This window comes from Eleginops maclovinus, chromosome 20, assembly GCF_036324505.1.
Source record: "Eleginops maclovinus isolate JMC-PN-2008 ecotype Puerto Natales chromosome 20, JC_Emac_rtc_rv5, whole genome shotgun sequence".
NCBI classification, from domain to species: Eukaryota; Metazoa; Chordata; class Actinopteri; order Perciformes; family Eleginopidae; genus Eleginops; species Eleginops maclovinus.
Window position 1 is genome coordinate 3,104,442 of NC_086368.1, and position 27,550 is coordinate 3,131,991.

The 27,550-nt window shown below is 39.0% G+C and overlaps 1 protein-coding gene across 2 annotated transcripts; it reads left to right on the forward strand.

The window, feature by feature from the left end:
* On the forward strand, nucleotides 1-26,005 carry LOC134883014 (3'-5' exoribonuclease HELZ2-like). 2 transcript variants are annotated; one of them, XM_063911098.1, is made up of 20 exons: nucleotides 1-63; nucleotides 5,448-6,942; nucleotides 8,914-9,097; nucleotides 9,556-9,663; nucleotides 11,240-11,754; nucleotides 11,847-12,485; nucleotides 13,380-14,178; nucleotides 14,293-14,368; nucleotides 14,455-17,926; nucleotides 18,066-18,151; nucleotides 18,313-18,438; nucleotides 18,519-18,674; nucleotides 18,752-18,896; nucleotides 18,977-19,093; nucleotides 19,429-19,621; nucleotides 20,922-21,068; nucleotides 21,302-21,511; nucleotides 21,635-21,791; nucleotides 23,011-23,178; nucleotides 24,281-26,005. In XM_063911098.1, exons 2-20 carry the CDS (start codon nucleotides 5,597-5,599, stop codon nucleotides 24,406-24,408), a joined length of 8,772 nt encoding a protein of 2,923 aa, XP_063767168.1. In that variant the 5' UTR covers nucleotides 1-63; nucleotides 5,448-5,596; the 3' UTR covers nucleotides 24,409-26,005. The 2 variants fall into 2 exon arrangements, with proteins under 2 accessions (XP_063767168.1, XP_063767169.1); XM_063911099.1 differs by lacking the exon at nucleotides 18,977-19,093.
* The last annotated feature ends 1,545 nt before the right edge of the window (nucleotides 26,006-27,550 follow it).

Here is a 27,550-nt window from a genome sequence, read left to right on the forward strand (position 1 = left end):
CGAAAGTTAAGTCTGCAGACAGAACCCGGTCACGGAGACAGAGAGGAGCTGCTGCTGCGGGAGGTGAGTGCACGCGAACATCTAAACATTTACCGTTTCATATTTCAATCAAGCATTGAGTGAATGACAAAAGAGAGAAATGATTTCAAATCACAAGGAGGAACCCGCGAATAAAGCTGCCTTATTGACGCTCATTAGTATTGTTGTTGTTATCGTTGTTGTTGTTATCGTTGTTGTTGTTGTTGTCGTCGTCGTTGTTTTCACTGCAATTATTATTGTGATTATCATATTTATTTATTGGAATATTAGTAGTAGTAGTAATAGTAGTGGAAATCCCAGTAGTTGCAGTAATACTGTTGAAATCGTAAAATTGACGGACCGTAAAGGACACATTTGTAGAAATGTTATTTTGAATAAGTAATAATTGAATCGTCTTTAATGTAGAATTTTAGGCATATCTACCTGTAGAAAACCTACACTTCAAACCATTGTTTATTCTCTTGTCGCTGACATCATGCTGAGGGGTGGTGCTGCACCAGGAACATGGTCAGCTGCGCCCTCTAGTGGACCGACGCTAGAAGCTCCATGTAGCGACTCTTGACATTAAGAGGCAGACTACTGCTGATCACAGGTGGGAGAAGTACCAGAGTGCAGGAATACTCTGTTACATCCCTGATTTAGATTCACATTTAGGATACTTTATAGTCCATTACATTCACAAATAATGGAAATCTGTCTTTGGCACTGGCAAATAACTTCAAATTACCCAAGGTGGGAGACGTACTCAGATCTTGTACTTGAGTAAAAGTAGAAGTACTCAGATCTTGTACCTGAGTAAAAGTAGAAGTACTCAGATCTTGTACTTGAGTAAAAGTAGAAGTACTCAGATCTTGCATTCTAAATGTTCCTCCAGTGAAAGTAGAAAGTACTCTCATCTAAATGTACTTAAAGTAGCGACAGTAAAAGTAGTCATTGTTTGATTGGTCCATTTCAGAATAATATCTCTGATATGTTTTATAATTATTGATCATTAAAGTGTTCTCAGAGCTGGTAAAGGTGCAGCTAGTTTGAATGGCTTTGTATACTGCAGGGTAGCTGCTGAATTTACTGAAGGTGAACTAAAGTCTGATTTAAGAGCTGATTATATTTACCATCATTAATCCAAATCTGTAAAGAAACATAAGGGATTAAGTAAAAGTACAATATTTACCTCTGAACTGTAGTGGAGTAAAAGTACAAAGTGGATGGAAATACTCAAGTAAAGAACAAGTATCTCAAAAGTGTACGAAAGTACACTACTAAGTACAGTGAACTTCCCATGTAGTAAAAGTAGCAATGCTAAAGTGTAAAAATACTCTGTTACAAGTGAAAGTCCTGCATTTAAACTGTACTTAAATAAAAGTACAAAAGTATTAGCATCAAAATATACTTTAAATACCAAAAACCTCACTATACAGAATGGCCAATTTAAGCACCATATGTTTTAAATTACTGTATCAAAATTATTGGTGCATTTATGTCTTATCGGTTCTGCAAAAGTGGGGTTTAGTTGAATTGCTTTATCTACAACTAGCTATAATGTTTAATAATATGTGATAATCTATTAGTTGATTTATATTTTGTTGATTCTAAATCTGCAAACTAACCAGGAATTAAAAGTTTAAAATAAATGTATAAGAGTTGAACACAGATCTGTTATTGAAGTGGCCGTGGCAGACCTCACTTAAAACCCTGTCTCTGAAGATACATACCATTGTATATTAATTCCTGTCTCCATGACATTTGCCATTGTTAATAGTACATGATTTACTTTATGTTATATTGGACAAAACAAGTGTTCTTCAGAATACACTTACAAATCAGACAGGATGCAGGTTGAACTTTAACACAATGCCCTTTAGCTGCCTGAAGTTGTGCAGACGTTAAACTGTTCACCCCAATTCTCAGAAACGAGGCGTATTAATTTTTGACACCTTGCGGACGGTTACAGAAGATCTTGAGACAAGGCAGCAGAGGGTGTGGGCAGCAAGCGACCTGCTTAGCTGAGTTGAAGAACTGTTCATAACCTTTAAATACTAAGAACTAACTGAACTTATAGATATAGCAGAAATGTTTAATCAGCATGCTCTGTTAAAAAACATTAACAAATAAAGTTATCATGTCTTAATGAAGTTATAAGAAGTGTAATTCTAAATGACATAGTCAATGTGTTCTGATATCATAGGTATTGTTTTCATTCACTTTTCTCAGAAATGTCATCTAAATACCATCATCTTTATTTGTTTAATTATGATTTATTTGTTGATAGTTTAAGTAAAGTTGAAAGTATGTAACCTCCTCCTTAAAAGATTTTTTAAAAAGGGGTGATCGGCTGATCATAGAGAGGGGGGAGGGAGACTATAAAAAATGATATGTGATATGGGGTTCTGGCTCTTTCGGCCTTTTGAACCATTTGTATACATTTTGACCTTTTGTTAAACTTGCTTCTTTTTATTTTGTCATTGTGTTCTAGACGAAAGTAGTTTGAGATGGTTTGTATACTCAGGTAGCTGTGTTTTGAAGAAACTAAATGATTAAAGAGCTGATTTATGTTACTCATTATAAATCTGAAATGAACATAGGGGTATTAAAAGTATATTTCTTGACTGTAGTGGAGTAAGTACAAATATGAATACTCAGTGGAACAGTATCTCAAAGTGTGAAATCTAGTACATAAATGTAGTAAATGGGAAAAGTGTAAACATGTACATGGTCATTAAACTGTACTTAAATAAAGTACAAAGTTTGCTCAAATATTTTGAATACAATGCTAGAATGGCATTTAAGCCTTGGTTTTAAATTACGTGTATAATTATTGGTGCATATGCTTTCGTTTGCAAGTGGTTTATTAATTGCCTTATACAACTAGCTCAACGGTGGTATAAATGTGATATTTTGTGTTTAAGTGATTCTAAATCATGCGAAACTAACCAGCATAAGTTTGTCATCAAGGTGTGAGTCTGGTCACTGACTTTTTGGGAGCCCATTTGGCAGATCACTGACCACCGGATTACCATTGTATATTATCTTCCGAGCCAGTTAATATACTATTTATTTATTTATATTGAAAATCAGGTTTTCAGAATACTTACAAATTAGAGAGATTAACTTAACACACATATATTAGCTGCCGGTTGTGCTTTTCAAGCTTCACCCCTTCTCAGAAACGAGTATAATTACCACTTGCGGCTACAGAAGATCTCGACAAGCAGAAGGCTTTGCAGCAGGTACTCAGGAGGACTGCTCAAACTACAAAAGCTAACTGAGCTTATAATATGGTGTTAGTCAGCTGCTCGTAAACAACATTACAAAAACTGGGATCTTAATGAAGTTATCATAGCAAGGTAATTCTAAATATAGCCAAATTGCAATCATAGTATTGCAACTTTCTAGATGCTCTAATACCACACTTTATTTGTTAATAGGGATCAGTGTCGATAGTTAATAATGAAAGTTGCAAACTCTCTTAAAAATTTTAAAAAGGGTGATGTATCATAAGAGGGAGGAACTTAAAATTATGTGATTGTACTGCTATTCCTTTAACCCATTGTATAATGTTGATCCTGCATAAACGAAAGCTACCGTGGTGTTATTTTCATTTTTTCTTGTGATTAGGCTAACCTGTACTTTGTACATCTCACCCAATCCACTTCTCCTCTGTCGGGTTCTGCTGCAGTACACTTTCCGGTAATGCGACAGTATTTGACACTTTTCTAATTGTATAAAAGCCAGCTAGTTATGTAGCACAAGCACTGGTTGATATGTTGTTGATCGAAGCATTGCTTGACAGCTTGCAGTGCATCTTTTTTCAATTTTAAAATTTGCCTTATACAGCCAACGAAATGGGCTGAGCCCCTTGCCTGAACTCCTCACGCTGGCTTTGTCCTCCAGGTGTGGTTAGCAGACTATACTGGAGTTCTACTAGCCCAACCCATTTCCGTTAATATCCTGGCGGTTGGACATGCGACGCTTTAGTGCCTGAAATAAGTGATACAACAGCAGCTGGCGTTTTAAGCTATGCTGTGAGTTGCCTTCCTAAACAGACTACGGTGGTCTTGCGTGTAGATTTTTGAGGGTAACCTTCGTTCTAAGACCGAGTTTGGAGGCTTTAAGACAGCTGTCGTTCCGGTGCCTTATCAGCACCCGCGCGACGGTATCGGACAAGACCTAGATATATGGTGTTATAGTAGTAAGATCTTTTTCAAAGTAAAAAGTACAACATTTGCTCACAACATGTAGTGGAGTAAAAGTATAGAGTAGCATAAAATAAAAACAAAACTTGAGTAAATATACTAAGTTACATTATACTCCTGCTGTACCCAATTCCACTGTATCACTTTATTTAGTTTATACTAGTTTTATTTTTAGATATGCTGCTAATTGCACAGTGCGTATTGTTGTATATTGTATATACTGTACCTACGTATTCACTGTCATTGTATTACTTTTACTTACTAGTTACTTAGTTTATTTTATGTTAGTTTGATTTTACCTCTCACTTTGTACCTATTACTTTCCCACTTTGTCCTGCTACTGTTTCCTGCTTCATGAATCTTGAATCTGATGCTAATAATGTATTCCTGTTAAATAGGAATAATAATAAACAATAATATGTGTTCCTAAAAATAAAACAAATATTATTTATTTAAATTACTAAAACATTTTGTAATGTTGGATATTATTGTAATCAGTATACCTCTGTTTTCTTTCGTTTCATTGTTTTGGCCTCTGTGGTTGACGTTGGATTCCTACATTTAAGACTTGAAATGATTATTTAATTGTTTCGGTTTTGTACGTTTTGGAGCATGTTCATCACAAGTTTGTAGTTATTTCGGCGTGATCTGAGGTCTTTGACCAGGGGCGATGTGACTGAATAACCCACAGGAAGGCTATCTACTTTATAAGTGATGCATTCTGACCTATTGCCTATGCTTTTCTTCTACCTTGTCTGTATAATTGATCTGTATGAATATTGAATTATTATAAAAAACAATAAGCCTTCTATCTATTTTACTAAATGGATTAAAAAATATATAGTTAAATGTGTGACCCCAGTTACACCTGGCTTTAACATGTAATCTGTACAGATATCCTGTCAGGAGGACAGCCAGGTAATGCAGGTGTAAATGCAAGCAGAACCCTTTGGATCAGTACAATTGGAAGGTCTGGTCCATGTTGTAATCAGAATTCAGATCACAATGCAAAGAAAAATAAATCTAGATTTGTTTTCTTCATTGGTGTCTAGATTTAAATGACAAAGCCAGACTATTTTAATGATTCAGCAGACAAACAAACAAAGTGGTTCTGTAATATTTGCCGGAAATATACATGATTTAATGGCTTTCTGAATTGAATTGAAGACATTGAGCGCTCTTCTCATCATGCTGTCTTCTGTTTTCTTTTTTCAGACATTCTCAAGCTAAGCTCAACATTTCTTCACTTTGGCTTTGGGTTTGTCAATTATGACAAGTGAATCCTCCCTCATTATTTCTACGATGTCCACGGTCATGACACATTTTGACTGCAGCTGGTGACTTAGCAATATGAGCGTATCACCATGTCAGCTGCCAAACTTGATCCTCTTACAACAACATATGACCTCAAATTTGTATGCATTCAATGCTCTGTCGAGGAGAAAGAAATTACCTACAGGTTAAAACCAGTCCAACACCAGTGTGCACGCAATCTCCTGCTCTGCAGAGCCAAGTGTGGCAGCAAATGGAGGCCTGTGTCAAAGAGGCCCACATTTCCAAATCCCAGTCGGTATGAGGTGTGTTGCTTCTTTAAGGAGGGTAAAGGCTGCTCACACCACAAGAATCGGTGCACCTTTGCCAGAAGTAAGGAAGAAGCTGATGTTTGGACATTTGAGAAGTATCACAGAATCAACCATGCGTTGCTCTGTAAATTTATAGCTCAGTCTGACAGAGGAGCTGATTCCCCTGATGACTGTGAACCTCTGGGTGGCCTCCTGCCAGTTCTAGATTTGAAGGCTGCATGCAACCTGTGTACTGTCAAAGAGAACGAAATATCCTACACAGTTCTGTCAGTGAGTCACAAGTGCAGGAGAAATCTTTTTTTAGCCAAAGACAAATTCTCTGTCTTCTGGAGGCCTGTCTCTGAGCCGCCTACAGGTGGACAATTTGGTCGTAATGTCTTTTTCCAAATGTGTCACTTCTTTGTGGAGGGCTCTGGGTGCACACAACACGGGAAGACCTGCACCTATGCCAGAAGCGATGAAGAGGCCACTGTGTGGAACTATTTGAAAGATAAACGCATTAGTAGAGAGGAGTTCATCCGACTTGTAATTGATTCTGAACCGATTTCAATCACACCGGAGAGTACAGCGGAAAGCATTCTCCAGCAGTTTCCAGGTGAATTCATTGAGCTCTGCAAAAACTGCTTTAATGACAAGCCACAGCAACTAACACCCAAAAGATGGAATGCCACTTGCTCAGCAGATGCAGCACACATCTGGGACCCAGTCTTAGTTCATCACCTGTCAGAGAATAAGAGAAAGCACGTTTACAGCCAGGTGCGCCCCCTCCCCCAGAAATGTCAGTTTGAGTACTGCAGTCATGTCATGGAAGGGAAGCCCTGCTGGCACCAGGCCGGTTGCTGCCAGGCCGCCCAGAGCGAAGTGGAGATGGCGGTGTGGAAAGCGGAGCACAGCGGTCTCTCCGTGCGGCCCCAGGTCCTGCAGCTGAGCCGGCTGCAGCACCCGGTGCAGCGGCAGGTCACCATGTACTGCAAAGTGTGCCTGCTGGTCCTCTCCTCTCCGGAGAGCTTCTACAAGCACTGCTCCTCTCTGGAACATGCCCAGCTCCTCTCTGAGGACACCACCACCAGGTGGAGGGGACGGCAGCCTCCACACAACCATCGGTCTGAGTTCTGGCTCTGTGAGAGGTAAACACACTGTAGGGTATCAATGAGGGTAGGGCGGGGGGTGTAGTCTGGGCTTATTTCCACCTTAAGGTTTTGCTTTATTATCTATATTTATACACTTTTTATGATTTTTTTTTTTTAGTTCTTATTTTATTCGTGGATTATGTTGGTATTCCTGTCATGTGTGTTTGTGTTATTTATTTTCTTTCAATTGTTGGGAAAAAATAGAAACATGAATTACAGAGAAGACATTCACTGCAATTTTCACAACCTTTCTACATTTTGTAGGTATAAATCTCATACATTTTCAAGGCAGGGGGATAACTTACCCCTCTTCCTTAATAGTTCCCAATTTAGTTTGGATGGTGGTGTGTCAGGATTACTGCACAGATGTGGAAAATAGTGTGAAATAATTGATAGATCTTGACATGTTGATTTGATCTTAGCCCATAAGAAACAGATTGTACAGGACATTTAAATGTTCTTGAAATGTACTTATACAGCTTTACCCTTGATTTGAACTCATGAAGTCCCTAAGTGACACATATTGAACATCGTGGTGGGTCATGTCTCATGGGTCAGGTCATGTGATTTTTTGTTGCCATAACAACATTCCAAGATACTGTATCTGCTGTACTAGCTGCATTTCAAAAGCTGGTTTTTTGTTGTTAAAGGTAAGAATAAAATCATTTAAGAATTAAAATTCTTATTAACAAGACCTTTATTACATTTAATCTGTTACGAGAACATTTGTTGATCAAATTGATATGATATAAGATAAAAATCGCTGTGATGTCACATCGGGACTTTAACCTTAAAACGTCTCAGAAAATGTATTGACATATATCACAATAGGAAATACGATTATGATCTGCTCAGTTAATTTGAGTGGTTCAAAGATATTAAGTTATTATATTCGATATTGTTAAACTCAAAGAGTATTAAAAAAAAATGTAAGCAAGAAAAATCATCTTCATTTATTAAATTATAAAATATATATGTAAAGAATAACTTTCCCATTATCAGAGATCTGACACTAGGGGAAAATCAATGTCAGAAATGGATTCTAAGTAGTGTGTTTAGTTGTTTCTATGTTTCTCTTAATTTTCCTTTAGAAATGGGTCCCGGTTCTTATGGGTTAGAGTGAAACACTATATTGTTCAGTTCCAGATACCGGGCCCTGACCTAAAATGTGTTTGTCACCCCTGCTGTACATTCATTCAGGTTCTTTATCATGGGTCACTGTGGAGGCAAGTTTAGCTTAATGTCTTACATTAACACAATTACATGTCGTTTTTGGGGGTTTTCCCACTTTTTTCTGTTCTATCCTGTTTAAAGGATGCACCAATGATCTTCTATATTCTACACCAACATTGCATATTGTTTCATTTTATGTGTAATATAGATGAACAAAACCAATCAGTAAATTCATTCATTGTTGGTTCAGGAAAGACCTGTTATTCAAACAATGTTGTGTCTCAAGTTATGAGCAGGTTCTGGGCAGTGTAAATAAGTGAGTTACATACATACATACATAGCATACACACTGAAATCATCATCTTTTCAGTGTGGTGTGAGTGTTTATTTCACTCTGCATTCGGATGAATACTTAGCTTTTTGAATTTAAAAACACATCAAATCATCCATCCCAAACAGTATTGCACACACCTATTCACTCTACTCTCGGTGATTTGATTTCAATATGGCATGGAACATCACGCTAAAATTAAAAGCGCTCCAAATATTTGTCCTTTTGAGCAGGAAAATCCATCTCTGCTTCCTTTGTTGGATTTTTTTTTTCATTCAGGCACCCCCAAACACTAACATAAGTAACAGTAGTAAAGTAGAAAAAAAACAAGTAACTGTATTTACATTAGAATAAACCTCCGGAGAGACATTTACATGTCTTTATATTGTTGTTGCTATCACAATGTGACAGCATGATAGCCGTATTCTTTTTATCGTACGATTAAAATATCCATTTCATCCTAGACCACAAACATGTGAGTACGGCAACAAGTGCCCCAAAGCTCACTCTGAGGAGGAGCTGAAGGAGTGGATGATGCGAGCTGCAGAGGAGAAGGAGATCAGACAGAACATCGGAGACCAGGGTCTCATGTGCTATAACGAAAAGCTGCTGGAGGAATACAAAAACAGCAGCAATGAAGTTCACATAGTGAGTATGAGTCTATGACACATTATCTCATTCTGTTCAGATTTTTTTCGATCATCTGAAAGTCTTTAAATCCAGCCTGTCATGTATATATCACATAAGACAAAACACAGAAATAAACTGGACAGGAAAAGGTGTTTCCTTCAATGCGAAGGGAAAGTTAACAGGTCATACGCAGTCGGTGTCTGGTGCTTGACTGAAATTGAACCTAGTGCATTGTGGGTATATATAGACCTGCCACAGACAGTTAGCTATGTGTATAATGTAATTGTAGAGATGTGTACTCCCTTTAATTTCCCTACACACAGTTGAGCTCAAACTGTCTCCCCATCAGGAACAGAGGCCTAGTCTTCATCCAGTTACAACAAACAGTTGTACAAATGTTTGACTGAAAATGTTTTTAATATATATGCTCAGTTCCTTAAATACAGTATTTTAGTTCACCATTTCATACGTTACAGTTATCAGACCAAGTGAACGATGTCAGCATCTCCTGTGATGGAGATTTGACTGTGGAGTGCGAGCAGATCAATGAAACACTGCGATGGAACTTTCAAGTTGAAACAGAGGTCAGATTTTTACAATATTTTCCAGTGCATTGAAGTTGGTTGGTTTTCCTGTGTGGGATGTCTGCTGCTGAATTTGTAACTTCAGAATTCTTCATACGGACACAGCAAACTGTGTTTTGGTGCCCTTTACACATTTGCTGTAGTGTGCGTGCATGTGTGTGCACTGTGGAAAATCAATAGTTGCATGGTATTATTAATATGTGACTTATCAAGATGAATAATTAACTAACCACCATGCAAAACAGGATGGTTCCAGTTCACATTCTCTATATACAGCCGTGGCCAAAAGTTTACAGAATTACATAAGTAGTAGTTTTCACAAAGATTGCTGCTTCAGTGTTTTTAGATCTTTTTGACAGATGTTACTATGGTATAATGAAGTATTTTCACAAGCGTTTCAAAGTATCAAAGGCTTTTATTGACAATTACATTAAGTTCATGCAAAGATTCAATATTTGCAGTGTTGACTCTTCATTTTCAAGACCTCTGCAATTCGCCCTGGCATGCTGTAAATTTACCTTTGGGCCACATCCTGACTGATGGAAGCCCATTCTTGCATAATCAATGCTTGGAATTTGTCAGAACTTGTGTGTTTTTGTTTGTCCACCTGCCTCTTGAGTATTTACCACATGTTCTCCATGGCATTAAGGTCTGGGGAGTGTCCTGGCCATGGACCCAAAATGTCGATGTTTTGTTCCCCCAGCCACTTAGTTATCACTTGTGCCTTATAGCAAGGTGCTCCATCATGCTGGAAAAGCCATTGTTAGTCACCAAATCGTTCTTGGATGGTCGGACGATGTTTTGGTACCATTCTTTTTTCATGGCTGTGTTCTTAGGCAAAATTGTGAGTGAGCCCACTCCCTTGGTTGAGAAGCAACCCAACACATGAATGGTCTCAGAATGGTTCACTTTTGGCATGACACAAGGTTGATGGTAGCGCTCACCTTTTCTTCTCCGAATTGCAATTCATCTGATCACTCTCCATAACATTCCGGAGTAATATGCAAATTGCAATTATAAAAACAGACAGCAGACTTTGTGAAAAAGAGTATTTGTGTCATTCTTAAAACTTTCGGGCAGGGCTGTATAGTATATCTCTGTATCTATAAGCAGGAGAAGGTAAAGAGTAAAAACTAATGGTTTTGAGGGGACATTAGAATAAGGTTGTGCTTATGTTGGCACCATCAGGACAACATCAGGAGTTAGAATCAGTATATAACTAATTTGCTCTGCAGACCATGCAGTGTATTGTACTGTATTTGACTAAAACTCAACCTATTCATATTATCATTAAGTTTAAACTACTTAATTGAATGTTTAATGTTGCACTAACACCTCAGCTTGTGGTCCAGTTCAAAATGTATGATCACAAACTACAGCCCGTGGTCAGCTATAACTATACAATATAGTATAAAAAGCCCTAAATCAGAATGCTGTGTTAAACTATTACCCTAGTTACTCTTCGAAGTATCTGTGTAGTATTCACATACTCTTTATCTTATAAATATTTGTAACACTTCACATCTAAGAAATGATTTTTCCTAGTTTGCTTACTAGCCATTTTCTGTATGTACAGAGACAGCTGTTGCACGTGGCGCTGCTAAAGCAAGAACCAGGAGCCTCCTTTACGCTGGGTGACATCAGTTCGGAGCCCTGCATCTACTCCTCTGGTGAACATTTTCTCACTGACGACACGACCTATGACATCACCGTATCTTTCACATCCATCAACCCAGGCCTGTTTGACCAGTGGTTAGTACTAGATTTTGCCATGAGACCAGTGCTCTTGAAGAAACTCTGGGTTAGAGTAGGCAAGCTGTCATTGGATGACGTTGAACAACCAACAGTGACGTTTGGATCCACCTTTCAAAGTGCTGAGCGCTGGCATCGAGGGAACAGGGTAATCATTCCATGTTCTTCCAGGACAGAAGAACAGGAAGAGCTTTTAAAGAAGTACAAGCCTCCACAGATGAGCTTTCTCTATAAATCCTCCTACAGCACCCAAACACCTCTGAACAGTGACAACTACAAAGAAAGAATGCACCAGTTCCTGTATGACGAGGAGCGGGCAGAGGACCAGATTGTTTCAAGGTGATGTGCTTTCCTGTAGAGAGTTTCTTTTATCATGTTTGGATTTTGCAACTATTTACAAATTCAAAGCTTGTTTTCTTATTTTTCTTTAGGTTAAATGTGTGTGGAGAAATTACAACAGTGGACACGTTGAACAGTACAAAGTTTGGCATGATGATAGCTCCTTGGGGAGAACTGTTTTGTGCCGTCTCCATTCCTTGTAATCTCACTCCAGACACCCCTGAGGGACTGGCACTGAAACGCAGCATCCAGTCTGCCCTGATAGCCCCTTTATCTAGAAGTGGTCAGAACTCCAAGGTCTATGAAGCCAGCATACAGAAAGACCAAACAAGTGAGAACACCATGTATTTGCAACTGTCTAAAAAGTGTTGCTCTGATCTTACACTCAAAAGCAACGAGTCGTATCAAATGGAGGTGCAGTTCCAGCTCAATCGTTACAGCTCCTGCACAATGCACAAGGCCATAGACCTCCTTCCTGATACAAAAATAGTGCTGCCAGACCTTAAACACTGTGGAGTTCCTGTGAATAACATCCACCATGAGAAGCTCAACCCAAAGCAGCAGTCGGCAGTTGATTTTATCACAGGAAGCTCCAATGCCCAAAAGAATTCAGCACCACTCCTCATCTACGGACCCTTTGGAACTGGGAAAACATTCACCCTTGCTTTAGCAGCCCGAGAGCTGTGTAAGCTGCCTCACAACAAAGTGCTTATTTGCACCCACACCAACAGGTAATGAATATTCTTCAAAATGTTTTAATAATATATTGATTTGTTAAAGGTCCCCTATTATTAAAAATGCACTTTTTGCTGTCTTTTATACATAAATATGTGTCCCCGGTGTGTAAGGAGACTCACAAAGTGTCAGAAAATACAACCCTCTCTCTTTTCCTCCTTACCCACATCTCTAAATACGGGGGTACAAACGAGCTGATCCAGATTTGCTTCCGATATGACGTCATATCAGAAATGTGGGCTGGCTTACATTGAACTCCTGGCAACGTCCCGCTCACGTGACACGTCCCAACCTATCGTCCCCCATATACAGTCGGGAGCTGAATCCCCTCTGCAGCAGCTCTCTGTGTGTGTGTGTTCAGCAGGATGTCTGCAGGAGGGACTTAGAGTTGTTGTATAATACACATAATGTCTCTGTTGTAGTGGTAAACACTGAGAAGTGTTTCAGAAATAATGCTGGATGTGGTTTGGATCATAATATGGCGTTTAATCACAGCAGAGTTTAGCTGAACTTCTCTCTTCAGACAGAGAGCTGCGCTCCAAAGGGGTGTGGCCAGCTTCAGCTCATTTGCATGAAAGTGACAGAATCAGCACTTTCTAAAACAAGGCTGAAACAGAGGGATAGCGGACATGCTAAAATGCACGATCTGTTTGGTATTTTGAGCAAAACACGTCAGACATGTTTTTTTATATATATTTGAGACCTATAATATATGCCATAAAAGAGCATAATAGGAGACCTTTAATAAATTAAAACATGTGCTTCGGGAGTTTTCTTTGTGACTTTATATTACTTTCAAAGTGTTACTCGAGTCATGCTCATTGCTCTGAGCTTTACTGTCTAAAGTATGATTAAAAACAGCACCAGCATTTAATTTTATGTCCTTTCAGTTCTGCAGATCTGTACATCAGAGATCACTTCCATCCATTCATCAACAAGAAAAACGATGGAGAGAGACCCATTCGAATAAAAAAGAACAAACAAGGGAAAGCTTTGTTTGCCACAGATGAGATCACTTTGAAATACTGCTTGCTTTCAGAAGACAAACAGTTTTTTTTACCACCTACAAAAGCTGCTCTAGATCAGCACAAAATAGTTATAACAACCACCGCAATGGCAGGAAGTTTTAATGACCTAAATCTCCCAGAGGGATATTTTACCCATATACTGATTGATGAAGCCTCTCAGATGCTTGAATGTGAAGCCTTGATGGCCCTTGGCCTTGCCGGTCCACAAACCAGAGTTGTTTTGGCTGGAGATCACATGCAAATGGGACCCAAGCTTTTCTCAGTGGATGACCATCACCGTTCAAATCACACACTCCTTAATCGCCTCTTCCACTACTATCAAGGCCAAAAGTGTGATGCTGCTCAGAATAGCAGAATCATTTTCAGTGAAAACTACCGCTCAACCAAAGAGATTGTGGAGTTTGTGTCCACCAATTTCTACGTCGGTAAGAATGACGTTATCAAAGCTAAAGGAGATGTTCCGCCTCCTGCAAATGGCCATGCCTTAAAGTTTCACCATGTTAGGGGAGAATGTCTCTTGGACACTGGGTCTATGTCTTGGTGTAACAAAGAAGAAGTTGTCAAAGTGGCTGAAGCAGTGAAAGAGGTTCTCGAAGGGTGGCCATCGACATGGGGGCCCAAGGACCCAAGCTCAATCTGCGTTCTATCAGATGGATGTCAGGTAAATGAAAACGTTTTAGATTGAGATTAAAATACATATCAAAGATTTATGCATCTATTCTGTAATATAAAGTCAGAGTTATAATAGTTTAATTCTCTTATTTTTCATTCATAGGTCTGGCAAATAAGGAAAGCACTTTTGAGAAGAGGCTTGAATGGGGTCCATGTTGAGAATCTTGCAAACGTGCAAGGTAATTTTATTTCGCCAAGCTGCTCTGCTGTTTGAATGTCCAACCTGTCATTTCACATTATTTACATTGTCTTCATGTGTTTACAGGTAAACAGTTCAGGGCAGTCATAATGACTGCTGTGCAAACACGTGACAGCATAAAGACCTCTCACCTACCTGGTCTGGAGCTGTTCAATGATGCGCGTGTGTTAAACACTGCAATGACCAGAGCTCAGTCCCAGGTGGTTGTGGTTGGAGATGCTGCTGCCCTCTGTTGCTTTGGGAACTGCTCAAAAGTCTGGAAAAGCTACATAGATCATTGCATCAGCAACGAAAGTGTCACACCAAAGCATTTCACCAAGGATTTCTTCATGAAAGATGTCATGGAAACGACAAGGTTTCAGAAGCCTGAACATGTTGATGAGAGCAGCACTCTCAGCGATGCTATTCTTCAAGAGTTAAAAGATGACTATGATCTCCTGAAAACAGAACACAATTCAGATGAGGACAGGTGGGAATGTAAAGACTTCAACCACCATCAGTCAAGATCATCACACAATATCAGTGATGTTGATGCAGATCTTTTTGAGTTGACCAAGAAACATCCAGGCAAGTACAAGCACGGAAAGTTGGTCAGAGAGTCATTTAACAAAGGTTATGTTGTACCACTTGACAACCCCACCTTAAAAATACACATCAAAGGAAGAGATAACCTGGGTAAGACCTTTACTGGAGATGAAGTGCTCTTACAAACAGGGAAGGTGATCAGCATCACAAAGGAATCTGAATCAGCCCGTGAGCTTGTGTGTCTGCTTGAGGACAAGGATCACAGCAAACCCGGACACAATTCTGAATGCACATTTATCACAAGAACGATGATGCCCATTGCAAAATCTGAACCTAAAATATGCATACTTATCAGCAAGAAAAAACGTAACTTCATTCCAATATGGGAAAAAATGAATGATCAGTGGACGATTGCAACATATCAACATCTTGATTCAAAGCTCAAACAGAACAATGTATTTGTGGTGCAAGTGATTGGATGGAAAGAAAATTGTTATCTACCATTAGGGAACGTCATAGATATTATTCCAATCGGAAGTTCTTTGTTTGATGGACTACAGATCCTGAATAAAGAATTCAAAGTCAAACCCAATACATGTAATGCAAGACGAAGAGACGAAGAAGGGACAGACAGAGAGAACTTAAGCAACACGATCACTTTCACTGTTGACCCCGAAGGAGCAAAAGACTTGGACGACGCCATCAGTGTCAGAGAAATTGGAGAGCATGAGTATGAGTTGGGAGTCCATATTGCAGATGTGGCAAGCTCTGTGGACCCAGGTTGTGAATTGGACAAGGAGGCACAACAACGTGGTGTTACATATCACTGTGGCAGTGTTAGTGGACAACCTTCGCACATGTTCCCCGAAGTGTCCAGCACCAAAACCTTCAGTCTTCGGTCGGATGGCGAACAACGCAGGGTGGTTTCCTTAATGTTCAAAGTAAACAAGAACACAAATGAGATCAATGGAAAGCACAAATTTCAGCTGTCATCGATCAAGTCTAACAGGCAGTTGTCTTATAACGAGGCGGAGACCATGATCACTGACAGGTATAGATGGGAACCTGCATTTGACTCTGTAGAAGACTGTGTCACAGTGGCTTATCGTTTTGCAAAAGCTCGAAGGAAGGACAGACTGGGCTCAGATTGGGCTTATTCTCAACCTGATGATCAGAGATTGCCAGGAAAGCGCAAAGCCAATATGATGGTGGAAGAGCTGAGTGTGTTATTTAATACACTTGCATCGAAGGATTTGATTGACTCGAGGAAAACCTGGGATCGCACACCCCTTCGCTGTCAGGCAGAACCTGACACTGAAAAGATAAAAAATTTCAAGGAGACATGTGGAAAACTAATACCTCTGTCTTTTCATGTGCGGCACAAAGTTGGCAAAGTTGGCAAAGTTGACGAAGTACACGAAGACGACGAAGTAGACGAAGATGACGAAGACGACGAAGAAGTTGACGAAATTGGCGAACAACCCTCAAGCTGTGAAAACATCCGCATACTCACACAAGTGTGGGAAGATATCCAGTCAGCTGCCAGAGCAGATGATATTGACAAAATGGTTGACCTAATTGCGGCAGATGACATCCACCCTGAGCTCCAACCAGTCGTTGCTCAGTTCAGAAAATGTTCCAGTAAAGCTAAAGTCATTTGTTCCAACTCCAGAGAACAGTTTAAGCATTATTCTCTGAACGTAGATTCTTACACACAAGCCACCTCACCAATACGGCGGTACATGGACCTCATCTCGCAGAGACTTTTGCACTCCATGATACATAACCGGAGATCGCAATACACTGCGGACAAGATTGCAACTTTGTGTAGTCAATTTGAGGACAATCTCAAGAAAGCCAAGGAGTATGAACAAAGGGTCGAGCAGGTCTCCTATGCAGTGAGCATGAAGAAACAAAGTGCTTCCAAGCTAGCCTTTGTTGGGAGTCCCAACCGAGACAGTGTTCCAGTGGCATTTCCTTTTAACAAAAACGTATTTGCAGAAGGTTTATCAGTTATGTACAAGGATTTACAATTGTGTGACCAACCCATTCTTGATGAAAAAAATTGCTGCATCACTCTTACTTGGAAAAGGCGGATCTACGCAGTTGAAGACATTCAAATCCACAAAGAGTTGAAAATGCCAAACTGTGGTCCTTGCATTGAGCTTCCACTGATCACATGGAAAGCCACTTTTGAAGCAATCGACAAAGAAAACTGGGATCATGCAAAGTTTCTCACAATGGAAGCTAATGCTAAGCAGCTGGAAAAAGCAATTATCCTGCCACAATCGTCTGAAACGCCACCTCATAAGACAAAGTCATGTGACTCTGAAGGGCAGGAGGAACCAAGGGAGCATGAGGTTGAGATAAAATTCCAGTTGCAGAGAGGTGACACCCTTCAGATCCAAATGACCACTGAGGTAAGAAGAGGTTACAACTTGCCTGCTGTTCAGTTGGTGCGGATTAAACCAAAGTTTGAGATCTGTGTGGACCATGTCCACAGCGCCATCACATGCTTCGCCAGATATGCAGAGGAACCATCAAAAATATTTTATAGAGACACCAATGAGTATGTACAGATCTGGATACCATTGTGTAAAATGGAATCTGCTTCCTGTGCAGTGGATGAGAGTGACAGCATAGTCATTGAGAACCTTGTGGTAAACTTCCGTCCAAAGCAGGAAGGCAGACTAACAGGGAGCTTCTTCTTACCTATTGCATGGATCACTGAATGGGCCATTGAATGTAACCTTTCAAAGTGCTTACTGTGCATACGGAAAAGAGGTTTGACGCTGCCTTCAACCCCAGAACATTCTGCTCTGGTGGACCCAAGAGAGTTCACATGGGTGGCCCATGGTGTCACAATAAGAGTAGAACCAAAAAGACCTCCAAATGAAGGAAGTGAAGTGGAGTTCTATGTCCATCACCTGCCGATGGAGAACATTCCTGATTGCGTCTTTCAGAAAAACACTTCTTTCACAGTTGAAATAATCCCAAAGCTTCTGCCTGACATGTAAGTGTATTCCACCTCGACTTTACCTGTGTAACATGGCTTAGAGTTTGGCATTAACATTGAGGTTATATGTTGATTGACAATTTCTTCAGCTTTAGATTAAACCGCTGACTTACATTTTTATGTTTTCCTTTTGTAGCCGGAAAGAAGAGGCTGTGCTCAGCATTACGTATGCATGTGACCTTGTCAAGGCTATAGCACTTGGAGCACACATTCCAAGAGAGGGTATGTATGTCCATGAGTCAGAAGTACATACTGTAGACGGATATTTTTAAGTCAACCAATAGAATGAATAAACAGAAAACACAATATACTTTTCTTAAAAGTTAAATTCAGTTGCTTTATCTTTTGCTTGTTAAAAACAATAAATATTGTTGTCTTTGCAGTAAAAGCAGTGTGGAACCACCAGAGGAGAGAGCTACTCTATGGACTGCCATCGTTTAACCAGAGTCAGCATCTTGCTGTGGAGAAAGCTCTAAACAATACCTTCACAATTATACAGGGACCACCTGGTAAGGGCTGGAACTGATACTCACCCTGATGCTTCATATTTTCTGTAAAGTGTTAAACCATTTTCTCACTTGTCTCTTAGGGACCGGAAAGACAGTCGTAGGTGTGAAGATAGTGCTCGATTTCTTTCAGCAGAACACTTTGAATCCACGGAATAATGTGGACCCAAGGGATGAGAAGAAGAAACAAGTTATTCTCTACTGCGGCCCATCCAACAAGTCTGTTGATGTTGTTGCAGGCAAGTTCCTTTGTTTCTCTGCCAATATTTTAACAATTTCTGTTACCTTGAGCCATGTCTCTTCCCTTGTAACACAGAGTACCTACTGAGATTTGGGGACAAACTCAGGCCCCTCAGGTTCTATGGCCAACAAGTGGAGATGCTTGATTACCCCTTTCCAGACTGCACTCTGCAGTTTTCCCGGAGGTCAATCCGTCAAGAACGTGCCAAACCAGAGCTCAGGTATTATTATCAGACTAAAACATTTGACAAAAAAAATATATAACTATTGACTAACAATGGCATAATTGATATGGTTTTAGGAGCATCACTCTGCATCACCGCATGCGAGAGGACACTAACCCTTGTTCAGGTCAAATAAAGGATTTTGATCAACGCATTGGTGCACAAACAAAATTGACTGATGAAGAAGTGAAAGAGTAAGTTCAGATAAAGATTAGTTTAACTCAAATGTTACCTTAAAGTTAATAAATAAGGGTTCCTGAATGCTATTCTTTTTCTAGTTTTCATTAAATCTGATGTTTTGGTCAGTTGTATGTTGGTGGGTTACTACGCTTTTTTTTTGTTGCGAAATGAACAAGCCTGGCTACTGACAAATAATCATGTGAGTTAATATTAGTCCGCTTAAGGTAGTTAGTTAATTCTTAGTTAGTTGCATTAGCTCAAAAGCACATTAAGATGGCTATCAAAATAAATTGGTAATCACAAAGAAAATAATTTGCAGCCTAACTTTATCTTTTGTTTTTCCTCCAAGATACAAAATACTTCTGGCAAAGGCTCGTAAATATGAGTTTGAACAGCATGACGTCATACTGTGTACATGCACACAGTCTTCCACCCCAAATCTGACAAAGACGGTCAGTGCACGTCAGATCCTCATTGATGAATGTGCAATGGCCACTGAACCCCAGGCCCTGATTCCATTAGCCTGCAACCGTCCAGAAAAGGTGTGTTTTTATTTACATGTGAGGTTTATCTTGTAGCGATGTTTGTGAAGATGATGAAGAAGTCTCCGGAGACACCAGCTTGTATATAATAAGGTTTATTACAACAGCATAGTATTATACACCAACACGGGCAATACGAGGTTCCCAGAGCCAATTGTGGAAGTCCCCCGAACAGTCTTTGTGCATGCAATTTATAGGAGAAAATGTGTGTGCGTCACAGGAGGTAATCAAGGACAATGTATGCCTCACTAAGTGACATGTGTCCATTCATCTTGGCCCCCTAACGTACTTCGGAGGTTATATACAACATCCGACTGCCCACCATATGGCCCCTGAACAACGTCTTCTCTGCACTCTCCATGACCTCAGAGAGTAACTAGCTGTATATATGAACCGATTTAACTAACTGTATATGAACCGATTTAACTAACTGTATGTATGAACAGATTTAATACACCACATGTAACAATAGTGATTCTGCTCTGGCTCACTGCTAAACTGGCTTGGTTATCCTGAAACATATTTCCTTACTTTGACCAACAGTTTGGTCAATGTCAAATAAATCGCATTTTTGACAAATACCGCTCACAGGAAATCAACCCTGTTTTAGTTTTTTTTATTGAGTGATTAAATAACTACAGGACAGGTTAAGACAAAAACATTGTCACATATAAAGACAAAATAGTTTTTGGACAAAGCAAGGCACAGACAATGACAAACTACAAGGGGAGATTAAACAAAAACTGAACAATATAATATATATAGTACAAGGCTGAAGCTTAGACATATATACGCATATTATATATACATACACATGTATTTATATATATACACATAGACACATATGTATGTCCACTCCAATTATTTCTTAAATCTTTATCTCTACATGTATGGCAGCCATTCCAGTGTCTGTTGAATTACAACACAGAGAAAAATTGTCAGTAGTTTATAGAATAGAATAAAAAAACAATTGAACTCAAAGACGTGCCTATAAATAATAAAACAAGAGAAAATGATAATGCAGAAGTGATCTCTTCATTTTTTCCGCGGCTGTATACATATATATACACATACATAGCCTACACTTTAGTTCCCCCACCAGGTATTCCTCTTATAAATATAAATTAGATAGATTTCAGCACGCTCATGCCCCCCTCAGCTTCAAGCCTTTCAATTTTGGACACAAGAGGTTCTCCAACTGCTAAGTGTAGTTATAACGCCTGACTGTCTTCAAATACCAGGAGTGATGCACTGGTTGAAATGTGACACTAGTTATACACCTTCATATCGTCTCTTTCAGATTGTTTTGATTGGGGACCATAAACAGTTACGACCCGTTGTGAAGGATGTGCATGTGAGGAAGCTGGGGATGGCCAAGTCCCTATTTGAACGTTACCATGCAATGCAAAAGAAGAGGGCAGTCATGCTGGACACCCAGTACAGAATGGTGAGAACATTTATAAATACCATTAAGCAATTTAAAACGTATGCCATAACTTGCCAATGGGCTTTGTTTTGAACGTTCAACACTGTATTAATCAAAAGGACAAACATGAACGTTATTTTTTTACTGAAATGTAAATCATCATAAATTGCGCTAACTATGGACTGTTGTATTACCATGTTTGAGTTTCTGTGTTATAAATGGCAATCAACAACTGGAATTGTGTGACTTTATAGCATGAGGATATATGCGAGTTCCCGTCTCAAGAATTTTACGAGGGAAATCTGAAAACCGGAGAGGTGCAGCCGAGCAGCGTCCTCCGTGTTGACAACAAGCCCATGCCGATCGTTTTTGGGGACATCAAAGGAAAGACCGTCAGCCTGGTGGTCAGCACAGCTAAGGGCAACGAGAACTCCAAAGCCAACGAGGAAGAGAGAATCAAAGTGGTACTGTATTGGGCACCCCCTGTTTCCCTGTTGATTTTAAACAGCAATATAAAAATATAAGGGTAAAAGTCACCTTATAGTACTAGCTAACATTCATTCTTGTTTTACTGGTTTCTTTTGCAGGTTGAAATTGCTGAAAAGCTGGTGACTAAAGCCAACATCAAACAGCTAAGTATTGTGATTCTGTCCCCCTATAATGCCCAAGTGTCAGAAATCCGAGATGCGCTGAAGAAGAAGAAGTTGGATAAAATCACCGTTACCACAATCACTAAAAGTCAAGGTGAGAGTGTTCCTCTGTGCTGAAGGATAAAAGTTAAGTAGCTACACCAACGTACTAACTGTGTGAAAGTGTAACCAGAAATGATGGGTCAACTACTTCCTGTCCGGATGGGTTGTTTGACGTGTTTCCTAATTTATGTCCGTATCTCACATTTGAAATCATAATGTGTAAAATATAAATACTACGACTGCCATAGTGTACTAAATGTTTTCCTAGTCACCCGGGTCTTCGACAATTCAGGCGATTAGTCAACTCGCATGTTTAAGATACTGTATATTATGATTTTTTTAGGGCTGAGAAACAACATAATTAGTAACATCACAGTATGTTGTGATGAAAATAAAATATAAACATCCGTCTGCACATTAAGCCCTCATCATTGTATGAAAGCTTGAATTTATAGTGTTCTGAGGTCAGATTATTGTATATTTTGAGGTCAGATTTTTATATATTTTGAGGTCAGATTATTATATATTTTGAGGTCAGATATATTTTAGGTTTATATATGTTGATACAGGGCTATACTGCTGCCTGACTCACTGCTGCTGTTTTCCTCCGAGTTAGAGAAAGGAACACACGTTGTCGGGGAGAAATAAGCTCCGTGTTTTGTTATGATGCCATCACTCGATAAGATGCGCTCCGAGGGAGTGGATATAAAAGGCATCCTTTACTTAAAAATATCCCACACTTTGGTTTCCTAACCGACAAAATGACAATAATGACAAGGCACTGACTGACGTTTGAGTGGTTTCAGACTGAAAGCACAGGCAGCACCCAGATGGAGTTAGATGAAAGCAATAATATTAAGTTGAACCTAATATTTTTTTATTTAAACTTAATATTATTGCTTTCAACTAACCTAATACAGTTATGTGGAACTTTTTGACACAATACATTTAATTAAAGTCAGCATTTCAGTTTTTCAGTGTTAGACTACAAACTTTAATGGACTTAAAGTTGCTTCGACTAAGACTTGTTTAGCCTACTAAAGGGGCAGCACTAGCACACACAGACAAATGTAAATCTGAAATATTTTAGTTGAAAGAGACTCACAAAATGCTCCAGAAGTCAGAACTTTTCTCTGATACAGACACTGTTTTTGGGCTTGTAGACGACTATCCCACGACTCAATCTGGTATTCCAGTGTTGGTCAGAAGAAACCAAACAACCTCCACTCCGATGTTTACAGATGGTTTATCATGTTTTATTTGTCTTCTAGGAAGTGAATGGCGCTACGTCATCATATCTACTGTGTGCTCTCTGCCAAGTGAAGAGATTGAGGCAGAACCGGAGGGAGCTTGGCTGTCCAAACATCTGGGCTTTGTGGGCGATCCCAACCAGATAAATGTGGGCATCACCAGGGCCAAGGAGGGACTGTGCATCATTGGTAAGTTTAATAACATAAGATAAGATACACTTTATTGGTCGCAAATTGGGGGGAAAATTAGATGCAGCAGCATGTTAAAACAAGGCATTGCACATCATTTGAAACTAAAAGATGAGAAAATAAACAATCATAAAATATATTCATCTCAAAATAGAAAATAAAACAGAACTAAAAGTAAATATACAAGTTGAACCGTGATAGATAAATATCTGTAGACTGACAAATAACACTTTGAAGGGCCAAATTACAGCTAACACAAGTTAAAAGTGGGATATTGAATACATTAAGTGTGCAAGGAATGGCATATTAACCCATAAGAACCCGGACCCATTTCTACTTAAGGGAAAATTAAGGGAAACATAGAAAAGACTAAATATACTGTTTATAGAGTCTGTTTTTCCCCCAGTGTCAGATCTGTTACATATATGTCACATTGGGTGTAATGGTAAAGTTATTCTTTGTATATATATTTTTATAATTTAATACATTTGATGATTCCTTTGTTTTAATTTGTTGTAATACTCTTTGAGTTTAACAATATTGAATACATTAACTTAATATCTTTAAATAAGTTAAATTAACTGAGCAGATCATAGTCATATTCCTTATTGGGATATATGTCACTCTAGATTTTAAGGTTAAAGTCCCTGACATTAATGTCACAGCGATTTTTGTCTTATTTGTTTCATATCAATCTGATCAACTCAAGTTTTCACAACAGGTTAAGTGTAATAAAGGACTTGTTATGTAAGCATTTTAATTCTTAAATGGCTTGAATCTTTACAACAAAAAACAAGCTTTTGAAAATGAGCTAGTTCAGTCACATGTGTTAGCCTGGCACACAGACATCTTGGACATGTTGTTATGGCAACATAACATCACCATGTTCAGTATTTGTTAGTTAGGGACTTCATGAGTTCAAATCAAGGGTAAAGCTGTATAAGGAACTTTCCAGAGCCTTTAAATGTCCTGTAACATCTGTGTCCCCGTGGGTTCTTCTGGGTTAAATGAAATATAAATGTAGAGTACACGTTTCTGCAGCTCGTTCATTATTTGTACTCCTCTGAAGCTTAGTAACTCACATGTGTCCGTCCTCTCAAAGGGAACCAGGAGTTGCTGAACTGCGGGCGAACTTGGAAAAAGCTCCTGGCCCATTACAAGCGTCACAACGCAGTGACCGAAGCGGACAAGATTTCAGTGTTAGATGTCCCCAAACGTTCGTCTGTATGAGCAGCACGGCAGAGCGCCTGCAGCACACAGCTTCACAAAGATGTATTTTTTTCTTTGATGTTGCAGAGATTTTTTTATGCAATCTTTTACACTTTTATACTCTATTTTGAACTTTTATAAAAAAAATTGACAAGTTTTTGTTGGGCTTTACATGCCTCTGTAAATATGAATTCATAAAACTTGTCTTATCAACTTCATCCCTTTTTTGTATTTTTAGATGTGACAATTTCATTTTCCAGTTTCAAAGACTAAATAGTCTTATGTTTTTTTAGTTTTTACTTTTGTTACTTCAATTTAAGAATTGCATTTTAATCACATTTCAGGCTGCAATACTTTTAATTCATCCATAGGTTTTAAATGTATTCCACTGTATTAACCGCAAAATCATTGTTCCTGTTAAGAGAGTTGACATTTGTTTTTATTGCTGGTAAGTCCTTACACTGTCTCATCATTCAGGGAGAGTAATCTGTAGTTTGATGTGAGACCTTCTGATATTGTTTTTCATACTTTAGATGTTGTATATGCATGTACGATGTTGGAAAACATTTTTTTTACTTTGAATTTTGAAATATAAAATTCTATGTTGACTTTAAAGTTTTATTTTTTTTAGGAAAGTATAGATTTTGTAAAGTAATCAGTTTCTCTTTAAGCCTTATTGCATTGATATGTGTTTAAAAATGTAAAATGTTCTATTCAGAAATGTATTGTGTGTTTTTTCAAATATATATAAACGGCAAACAAAATGAAAAGGACAGCAATAGATAAACGAAACAGCCAATCCTCAGGTGGGAAAACAATATAAGATTTGAACTTGGTCAGAGGATATGTGAGGGAACCCCTACAGAACACATGAAGCTAATGAAATAAAGAGCAGGCCATGACCTTTGCATTTATGGATAAGGTCTTTTTGTAGGTCGACCCGGAGGTTAGCATTGCAATAGCTTTCTCAACAAAAAGAAAATGCAATGTTTCCATTGTCCATCTGGAAAATGCACTGAAAGTAAAAGTAATTGATTCAGAGAAAATGTCCCTGTAATTGTTTCTCAGTAAAAACGTTTTCCGGTTCGTAGCATAGTGATAATATAGAGAAATTAAAACTAACCTTGTGCTCAAGTCACAAGGGTAAAAGAGATGGGCAAAAATAACTTTTAATTGCTTATAGGAAAATTCTATAAATGTTTTCTGTGCAACAATCTTAATTTGTAAAGTAACAAGTCACTAAAGCTGTTAGGTAAATAATGCAGTGACAAAAGAGCTGCTAATGAACACCAGGGGGTCCGGGGGCCCTGTGAGAGAAGAGCAGAAACAGAAAAAGCAAGATGATTTTCAAAGGTAATTCATATGAACAAATTTTAGTTGTTTCAAGTGCATGAAGATCATCTATATATGTTGTTGATAATATGGATTGAATTTAAATGTTTGCTATTGAAACACACTCTACCTGGTAGTTGGCACGGCTCTCAGTGGCAGCCTGCTTCAGCAGCTCTCCTGTGTTCCTACTGTTATTATCTTTATTTGTACTTGTGTCATTATTATAATATTACTATTATTGTTCATCTCTAATATTTATTCTTAATAAAATGTGTGAAGTCTTCTATTCTGTTGCCGCTTGAACACCTGAATTCCTCTTCAGGAGCCATGAAAGTCATTCCTATCTTATCTTATTAGAGAATGTGCTTTGGAGGGTCTCTTCACCCTCACCCAAAAATCTAATAAAACATCAGTCATTTAACTCCATTGGATTAGAAAAACATCACAGAAATAACATGGAGGCATTGTTTATATTAAGGCCATGATCAAATTGAAATTCATCTGAGAATTGAGTAATAAACGTATACATCCCAGACAGTCTGTCCCCAGGGACTCAGCAGACTGATGAGGTCATCCGTGGCCATCATAGCTTTGGTTTCATATGACATTATGTAAACACACAGTGAAAGAGTTCAAACGATGATCGTTAGATGATGCTTAACAACACCTTCTTGCTGAACTGGTATAGTGCACAGCATGTTGAAACTGAAGCAGGAGGAGAGAAAGGTGGAGGTCAGAAAACACATGAATATCAGGCTGAAGGCGATGTGGAGGTGGAGCGCAAACAAAGAGATGCTCAGGCGAAGTGCAAGGGTGACAGAGCAGAGAGAAACAGTGGCAAGATTGTCTTCTTCTTAACGGTCATGGTTTGGTAACGCGCCTTAAAAGAGCGGGAACTCTCTCTGTCAGATCATACAGTGGTCTAGCAGTCTGATGGTGAGCCACAGCTAAACCTGGAGACCCTGTACCTCAGACAGTTACAGCGGTTATCCAGCTCTATATTAGACGATGTCCCCGACCCTCTGCTCACTGAGTTTAAGCTTCTTCCTTCAGGCAGGAGGTTAGTTCTCCCAAAGAACTAAGTGTTTAAAAAACTGCTTTGTCCCAGCAGCCATCGCTTGAAAGTTGTAGCAGTGTGCTATGGAAGCAATACTTTTTGGAATGCTCATGTTTGTACTAGTGGTTTTTAAAGTGTTTTCAGATGTGACGGAGCAGGATGTGACTGTTATCCGTCATAACCCTTGTTTTTTATTTGAAAACCAAATCTACCTACAGGTACAAATAAATAACCTGAAACTGAACCTGAGCCTGACAGAACTCTGTGGAAAAGGAGAGCGGAGGCGGCGCTCTGCCACCTAATGGCACACAAAGCTGACCTGGGAGCCTGACCTCTGACCTAACGTCACCTGAGACGAAGGAGAAAACTCTGCACTGGGTTGCTGAAAAAAGGACACAAGGCCTGTCAGAGAAAATAACTCCTCCTATCTCCTCTTCAGATATGGTACTCGGTCATGTACTTTAGTAAAAGTAGAAGTACCAGAGTGTAGGAACCTTAGTAAACAAACATTGTTTCCTACTTTTCTACCCTGAGCTCTTAAATAGCCCCTGCAGTAGCACAACAGGCTGCTAAGCAACAACAGCTTTATCCCAAACTCAGTTTGTGTACTTGAGTAAAAGTAGAAGTACTTTGATCTTGTACTTGAGTAAAAGTAGAAGTACTTTGATCTTGTACTTGAGTAAAAGTAAAAGTACTCAGATCTTGTACTTGTGTAAAAGTAGAAGTACTCAGATCTTGTACTTGAGTAAAGTAGAAGTACCAGAGTGTAGGAAT

What these genes read in the sequence shown, in the direction of transcription:
- LOC134883014 (XM_063911098.1), top strand. Translation starts at nt 5,597, where the DNA reads ATGTCAGCTGCCAAACTTGATCCTCTTACAACAACATATGACCTCAAA. An exon ending in ATTTGCACCCACACCAACAG is followed by an intron (nt 12,486 to 13,379) that starts GTAATGAATATT and finishes ATGTCCTTTCAG; the next exon opens with TTCTGCAGATCTGTACATCA. An exon ending in CGTGCCAAACCAGAGCTCAG is followed by an intron (nt 18,897 to 18,976) that starts GTATTATTATCA and finishes ATATGGTTTTAG; the next exon opens with GAGCATCACTCTGCATCACC.